We start from the raw sequence: 8,340 nt of genomic DNA, 5'->3' as shown, positions 1-8,340 counted from the left end.
CCACTGCCCCATGGCACAAACAAGCAAGCAATAAACTCGGACCTATTCTGGCCTGGTTTCTTTCTTTTGTTTTTCCCTTATTTATTATTATTATTATTAGTAGTAGTATTTTGCAGAATTAATTGAACCAAGGGGCATTCTACCTCTGAGCTATACCCCCAGCCCTATTTTTAAATGTATATATTCTTGGAGATTGAACCAAGGGGCATTCTACCTGTGAGCTATACCCCCAGCCCTATTTTTAAATGTATATATTTATTTATTTTGCGGTGCTGGAAATGGAACCCAGGGGCATTCTACCTCTGAGCTACACCCCCAGCCCTAATTTTTATTCTTGATTTTTTTTTGGTGGTACTGGGGTTCCTAGAAGCCCTTCTACCTCCGGCTATACTCCTAGACCTATTTTTACATTTTTATTTGGAAACAGGGTCTCCTAAGCCAGCGCGCATGGATGGCTTCGAACCTGCGCGATCCTCCTGTCTCTGCCTCCCAAGCGCGGGGATTACAAGCGTGCGCCACCACGCCCGGCTTTATTCTTGATTTTGAAGCAGGATCTCACTGAGTTGCAAAGGGCCTCACTAAGTGGTAGCTGAGGCTGTCCACAAACTGTGATCCTCCTGTCTCAGCCTCCTAAATGCTGGATTACAAGCGTGTGCCACCATGCCCGGCCATGTCCCAGGTCCTTAATCCAGCCCCAAGTCCACCAGGAGGGCCAGTAAGGGCCAGCCCTGCTGCCACCCAGCTGCTCTGCTCACACTAGACAAGGGGGTCTGGCCCACGGTGTGCCCCGCCCACGAGCAGAGGCAGGTTGATTTTTTTAAAAATCAGAGAAGCTGAGCTTGGTGGCACATGCCTGTAACCCCAGGACTCAGGAGGTTGGGGCAGGAGGATCCCAAATTCCAGGCCGGTGTGGGCAACTTAGACTATGTCTCAAAATAAAATATAAAAGCCGGGCATTGTGGCACACATTTGTAATCCAGGTACTTGGGAGGCTGAGACAAGAGGATGACAGGTTCACAGACAGCCTCTGCAACTCAGTGAAACCTTGTTTTAGTATAAAGAATAAAAATGGGGCTGGGGTGTAGCTTGGAGGTAGAATGCCCCTGGGTTCAATTCCCAGTACTGAAAATAACACACACACACACACACACACACACTTTGGGTGCTGGGGAGCCCAGTGGATGCATCTCAATTCCTCCTGCCCCAGAGCTGTATCAGGGAAGGGGTCACTAACTGGACAACGACCAGGATGTGGGGGCTGCTGGTGCCCCTGAGATCACACCGGCCCTCCCTCCCACCCCAGGCTCCCTCTGAAAGAAGCTACTCACACTTGGGGTCCCTGAGCCTCAGCATCCCATAGTCCTCAAACTGTGAGGGTCTCAGAGAGCCAAGATCCACAGCGCTCCTGGCCTGAGACCCCACCTGAGGGACCAGGGTCACCTCCTAGCCTGCTCCATCTCCTCGGGGAAGCTGCATGGGTAACACACGTCTCAGGACCTCGCCGGCGGGAGGACCCAAGCTGGTCCATTTTGTCCACTGGATTCACAGATTAAGTATTTCGGAGAAAATTTCTCAAAAGAAACAACGTCCAGCTGGGCATAATCCCTGTACATGGGAGGCTGAGACAGGAGAATTTGCAGGCTCAAATCAACCTAGTGAGACCCTCCCTGTTTCCAAGGAAGAAACAAAATCAGGCTGGGGGGTGTAGCTGGAAGGCAGAATGCCTCTGGGTTCAATCCCCCCTCCACACACACACACACAAAAGAACTTCTCTGTACCCAGCACCCAGGACTCCCGCAGGCCACCCAGCAAAGCACAGCCTCCTCTGCAGCCAGGCCCCTGAAACCGAGCAAGGAGACTTGTGCCGGCCCCATAGGTGGAGGGGAGGTTCCTTCACCCCTCACCCGTACCTTCCCCACCAGGTGCCCCAGCCTAGGACCGGAGGCTCCTTGCTGGGCGGCCAGCTGGATTCCTCTTCCCTTGTGTATCTTTCTAAGCTTGTCACCGCTGGCTTGGGTGGGGGTCACCTCCTGTGCCCGGCCAGCACTGACACCAGCTCTGGGGGCCTGTCTCACAGCCAGCTGGGTAGGGATGGGAAAGTCGGATGGGCAGAGGGTGAGCCCATTTCAGTCACAGTGCTGGGCAGGCCTGTCCCACCACTGGACGGCTCAGTCCTCTCTCCCTTGCCAGGAAGCAGTGCCTGCGAGCCTCACGGCTAGAGCACTGGCCAAGAGGGCTGGCCGCTGGGCTCTCTAGGGCCACAGTTTCCAGCCCCGGGTGGGGTGGAGTCCACTGGGGCAGGCTGCCAGAGGGCTTTCCGGTTGGCACTGGACAGGTGGTGTGTGGGCGGGAGGGGGCATGGAGGACAGCCGCCCTCAGAGTGGCAGCTCAGGTTTGGGGAAGGTGCCTCTCAAAGGGTCAGCGGACTCTGGAGCAAGCATGACCCACGGCCTTGTGCCCCACACCACACCCAGGAGCAGAAAGAAGGCAGCCAGGGTCACACCCAGGGGACTTCCTGGGGCAACAGGTGACAATACTAACGCCGGTTTCGGTTTCCGCTCCGGCCTGCCGGAAGGAAGGAAGGAAGGGGTACCCCGCCCCCCAGCCCCTCCAGCACAGGAACCTCACTGTCCACGCCGGCTGGTAGAAAAGAAAACAGGTCAGGTGATTTATTTGGAATGGGCACATCGATGCAAAAAACAAAATATTAAAGACAGAACGGTGTGACGACAAATAGCCATCACAATAAATACACAGGTAGTCCAATAAGTTAACGACCCGCACAGCGGGGCGCGGGTCCTCCCGCGGGCGGCGACGCGGCGCCGGGTCCCGGCGGCTCCGTCCCGCGGCCCAGGTGCGGCTGCGGGGCCGGCGTCGGGCAGCGTCTCCTCGGCCTGGCGAGGCCGCCCCGGCGCTCAGGGCGCGCGGGCCGCCCGGGGCTCGGGCTGCGCGGGCGCGGCGCGCTCCTGGCGGCTGCGGAAGTCCTCCAGGGCGCGGCGGTTCTGGAAGTCGATGAGCGCCAGGGTGATGGCCGCGTTCCAGCAGCTCTCGCCCGCGCAGCGGAAGTCGATCTCCTTGCGGTCGGTGGTGACGATGGTGAAGTAGACGTACTTGCCCGTGCGCTCCACGCAGTCCACCTTGAGGATGGAGTGGAAGCGCAGCTCCTTGGGGCGCGCGCCGGGCCCCGCCGGGAAGAGGCGCAGGCGGTCGGGCGTGAGCACGCCGCGCTTCTTCTTCCACAGCTGGAACAGGCTGTCGCTGCGCTTCTCCAGCTCGCCCTCGCGCAGCACCTCGCCGGGAGTCTTCATGTCTGGCGGACGCTCGGGGCGGGGTGGCGGCGGCGCCGGCTCTGAACGCGGCGGCCGGGAGCGGCTCTTATATACACCGGCCCCGCCCGTCGAGCGCCACGCCCACCCGAGGCCACGCCCCACCACCGTCTGGTTGGCCCCTTATACACCGGCCCCGCCCGTCGAGCGCCACGCCCACTCCACTCGAGGCCACGCCCCCGCCGCCTGGTTGGCCCCGTGTACACTGGCCCTGCCGCGCCGCCGGGGCACGCCCACTCAAGGCCACGCCCCACCGCCGTCTGGTTGGCCCCTTACACACCGGCCCCGCCCGTCGAGCGCCACGCCCACTCGAGGCCACGCCCCACGCCCGCCCCGGCCTGGCCGGCCCCCGCAGGCCTCCCCGGCTGCACGCCGCCTTCCTGCCCCGTCTTTGGGGTTGCCTCTCCCCCAGTACCTGCGGCGCCCGCTCCTCCTGCCCCGACGGCCCCGCTGCCTTCGCCCCGTGGGGTGACTTGCGGTCCCCACCCCGCCTGGGCGCCGGCCCTGCGGAGGAATGCACTGCGGCCGCCCTGCCCGCGGTGACTCACCCGCCGGGAAGCCCCCGCGGGCCCGAGAATGGCCCGGGGCGGGAGACCGCACACCCCACCCTAAGCACCCCGAAATCCTGGCCCGCCGCTTCGGGCTCCCGGGGCAGGAGGGTCGTAGGTCCCTCCGTTCCTCCCAAGTCCTGGCCGTCCCGGCCTCCTCGGGTGCTTCCCAAGACTCCCCTGGAAGTGGCCCTCCCTCGGCGGGTCTCTCCCATCTTGGCAACTCGGCCGCACCCGGACCTCCCCGAGCTCGGTTTTGCCTTGTGTAACACGGGGCAGCAGTCTTCGTTAGATCGGGCAGCACACGGGGCCAGGACCGCACTCCCTCAGAGCTCGGCCGGCGGCGGAGCCAGGGCCCGCTGTGTGCTGGCCCCGGTGCCTGCCTCCCCAAGCCTGGCCTCGGGTGGCGGGGGCGGCCGCGTCATCCTTCCAGGCCGGTGGCTTATTTACCCTCTTCCTTTAAAGGGTTTAATAGGAGCAGGAAGCCAAGGCCAGCTCAGCTCCTTCTGGGTTCCCAGGGGTGGGGGTGGCGCGGGCCCAGGGGATCCCTGGGGGCCCCCACCCAGGCCTGTGCAAAATGAAAACGCAGATCCCTTGGTTCAAATTTAATAATTTCCTGAGTCCCAGACCAACTGCCCTCCAACCCACAGGCCCCAGGCAAGCCCCCTAGCCTTCCAGGGCCATTTTGAAGAAAAAGAGGCCTGTGGGCTCAGAGTGCGGGGATGTGGCGTGTATGGGAAAGGCAGATCCCGGGCTAGAGGAGAGAGGCCCCTGGGACTGCTAGTGAGTAGGCCCAGTCCTGCTGGCCACCTGTAGGGTGAGCAGGCCAGAGGGTGGGTGCGGGCAGACTCCCCCCAAGACCCTCAGCGCATAAGTAGTGAGCTGGCCGTTACTGCCGGCATCCCGGCTGACAGGCCAGTCTTCGGCGGGTGGAGGGGACCCAGCATTAGGCTGGGGGAGGGTGCCCGCTCTCCCTAGTCCCTCCCCAGCTCCGTGGGACCTGGGCTGCAGCAGGGAGGCCTGGGAGTGGAAGACGGGGTAAGGGCCAGGGAGCGGGAAGGCAGGGACAGAAGGGGACAGCCTAGGGCCCCACAGGCTAGACTGCGCGGTACCGTTGTTCCACCCCCTGCCATCTAGCCGGGGGCTGGATGCCGCCTCTCCCCAAGGGCAGCTGGGGGAGCTTCTCTCTCTTTTTCTGGTACTGGGGATGGAACCCAGGGGCACTGTACCTCCGAGCTACACACCCTGGCCCTATATTTTTAGTGTGTGCGTGTGTGTGTGTGTGTGTGTGTGTGGTACGAGGGGTGGAACCCAGGGGCCTTCTACCTCCAGGTTCCACTCCCAGACCCACTTTATATTTTATTTGGAAACAGGGTCTCACTAAGTTGCTGAGAGCCTCACTAAGTAGCTGAGGCTGGCTTCGAACCTGAGCGATCCTCCTGTCTCAGCTTCCCAGGTACTGGGATTACAAGTGTGCGCCACCATGCCCAGCTTAGTCTTTCTTATTTTTGAAACATGGTCTCACTGAGTTGCAAAGGGCCTCACTAAGTAGCCGAGACTGCGAACTCTGATCCTCCAATTCTCCGGTTTCCGCCTCCTGAATGCTGGCATTACACGCGTGCAAAACCACCCCGGCACGGAGCTTCTCGTTTTGTTAAGGGAAAGCTCTATGTGCCCAGGGCCGGCTCCCAAGGACCCAGGCATTCACGGGCTTGGCCAGCAGCTGTGGGGGTCTCAGGGGCCAATCAGGGCTCATGGGGTTGGGGGTCTGTGGCTAGTCAGCGGCTCAGAACCCTGGGGCAGGCGCTGAAGACTCAGGTAGGATCCCAGGCGGTGGTGGGCTTCAGATCCAAAGGGGGTGGGGGTGGCAGGAAACGGCCCCGCCCACGCGACTGCGAAGGTGGAGGGTTTGTGACTGCCTTTCAGACGAGGAGGCCACACTGGGCTCCGCCTCACTCAGTGGCGTCAGGCAGTGTCATTTGCATCCAAGTTTACTAATATTTACCCGAGGGGCCGCAGCAGAGGGCCAGCCTCCAAACATCCGGCCCGGGTGCTCACTGTCCTGTCCAGCTGCCTGACCCCTGGAGCCCAGCTGCATGAGGGTCTGGGGCAGCCGGGCCACATGGGGGCACCTCTTCGAATCTCCAGGAGTGAGGTCACTTCCCCATGGTGACGAGGCACTCGCCCAACCAGCCTGGCGACGGGCACCCTTGTCAGGGCCTTGGCGGGGTGCCTGGGGCCGGATGTGCCTTTTCCCGAGGGCGGCTGGGGGACTCTCTCCTCCCCTCCACAGACTGCAGCTTGCTGAGGCCGGCCTCCCACCAGCCCGTGCCTGGGCCTGGGCCCCTGAGCTGCCCCCGCCGCCGAGGCCAGCACCCACCTAGCACCCGAGGCAGCTGGTGCCATCCGACCCGAGCCCAGGGGCGTGACTAGGCCCGCCTCCAGCCACAGCCGGGCTTCGGCAGAACACCCCTACCCTCCTCCCTAGTGAGTTCCCACTCCTGCCCTCGTGCCCTTCTTGAAAATTGCCATCAACCCAGAATGCAGTGTTAAAAAAAAAGAGGCCGAAATGGCTTCAAAGTTCTGAGTACTCATTTTTCTCCTGTTTCTTTGCAGTTCTGGGGACTGAACCCAGGGGTATTCCACCTCCAAGCGACACCCCCTGCCCTATTTTTTACTCTTTATTTTGAAACAGGGTCTCACTGAGTTGCGGAGGGCCTCACTAAGTAGCTGAGGCTGGCCGCGAACCACAATCCTCTGGTCCCAGTCTCCCAAATGCTGGGATTACAAGCATGCGCCACCACACCCAGCTCAGCCCTCTATTTATTTATTTATTTATTTATTTATTTATTTATTTATTTATTTATTTAGCAGTAGTAGAGATGGAACCCAGGGGCATTCTACCTCCAAGCTCCACCCCCAGCACAATTTATTCTTTATTTTAAAACAGGGTCTGAGTTGCAGAGGGCCTCCCTCACTAAGTAGCTGAGGCTGTCCGCAAACCACGATCCTCAGGTCTCAGCCTCCCAAATGCTGGGATTACAAGTGTGTGCCACCACACTCCTATTTTATTTTTTATTTTGAAACAGGGTCTAAGCTGCTGAGGGCCTTGCAAAGTTGCTGAGGCTGGCCTCGAACCCGTGACCCTCCCGTCTAAGCCTCTTAAGTATGGGGATTACAAACTCTGCCACTGCACCTGGCTCTGAGTGATCATTTCTTAGGTCCCCACCAGCGACAACTCTCAATGACGTGTGTGGCCTCAAATCCTCCTTAAAAAATGCATCTCCAGCCGGGCGTGGGGCGCACGCTCTCGTCATCCCCGCGCTTGGGAGGCGGAGACAGGAGGATAACGCAGGTTCGAAGCCAGCCGCGCTGGTTTAAGAGACCCTGTTTCCAAATAAAAATATAAAATGGGTCTGGGAATGTAGCCCGGAGATAGAAGGGTTCCCAGGAACCCCAGTACCCACCCCCCCCACAAAAACAAAACAACAACAACAACAAAAAAAAACAAGCATCTCCTGGCCAGGCAGGGTGGTACACACCTCAGGAGACAGAGGCAGAAGGATCACAAATTCTTAAGATCTAGCCTGAGCAACTGAGAACCAGGACTCTAAACATCCCGCCAGGCGTGGTGGCACTCATTTGTAATCCCGGTCTTTGGGAGGCTGAGACAGGAGGATCCGAGTTCACGGACAGCCTCAGCTACTACTTAGGCCCTTTGCAACTCAAAAAAAGAATAAAAAATAGGGCTGGGGGTATAACTTGGAGGTAGAATGCCCCCTGGGTTCCATCCCCAGAGTGGGAGAAAAAAAAAATCCCATGTCACTCAGAGGTAGATTTCCTCTGGGTTCAATCCCCAGTGCTACCAAAAAACCCCCCACACCACCACCACCACCAAAAAAACCTAAAAAACACCCCACCTGCATTCCTTAATAATTTAAAGTATCAGAAATGGCCATGGTGGCACATGCCTGTAATTCCAGTACTTGGAAGACTGAGACAGGGGGATCACGGGTTCAAGGACAGCCTCAGAAAGTAGTGAGGCTCTCCACAACTTAGTGAGACTGTTTCTGAAGGGAAGGCAAAATAGGAATTGGGGGTGTAGCCTAGAGGTAGAAAGAATCTCCAAGTTCCATCCCTAGTCAGCCCCCCCCCTCACACACACACACACACACACACACACACACACACACACACACACACACACACACTTAACGCTGGATCACCACGTGACCCAGGGGTTCCACTTCTGGGTGTCAAAAGAATTAAAAGCAGGTTCTTCAAGAAATGTCTGCACACCTGGATTCATAGAAGAACTATTCCTAAGAGCCAGCGATGGAAACCCGTGCTCAGGAACAGATCCCACAACCTAGACGAACCTTCAGAAAGTGTGTAGGATCTCAGCAACACGGGCCCCGGGGGTCAGATCCTGAGACAGTGGCCGGCCGCCAGGGCTGGGGAGGGAA

The 8,340-nt window shown here is 59.1% G+C and overlaps 1 protein-coding gene across 1 annotated transcript; it reads right to left on the bottom strand.

Moving 5' to 3' along the window:
- Positions 1-2,915: 2,915 nt before the first annotated feature.
- On the bottom strand, positions 2,916-3,308 carry PHLDA2 (pleckstrin homology like domain family A member 2; the record flags this gene model as incomplete). The annotated part of the gene is made up of 1 exon (XM_080715243.1): positions 2,916-3,308. One exon carries the CDS (start codon positions 3,306-3,308, stop codon positions 2,916-2,918), a length of 393 nt encoding a protein of 130 aa, XP_080571369.1.
- Between the last annotated feature and the right edge of the window lie 5,032 nt (positions 3,309-8,340).

Source organism: Muscardinus avellanarius (genome assembly GCF_963383645.1).
Source record: "Muscardinus avellanarius genome assembly, chromosome: 1".
Lineage (NCBI taxonomy): Eukaryota > Metazoa > Chordata > Mammalia > Rodentia > Gliridae > Muscardinus > Muscardinus avellanarius.
Note: the sequence above shows the minus strand (reverse complement) of the source record. Positions and strands in the feature narration are given on the sequence as shown.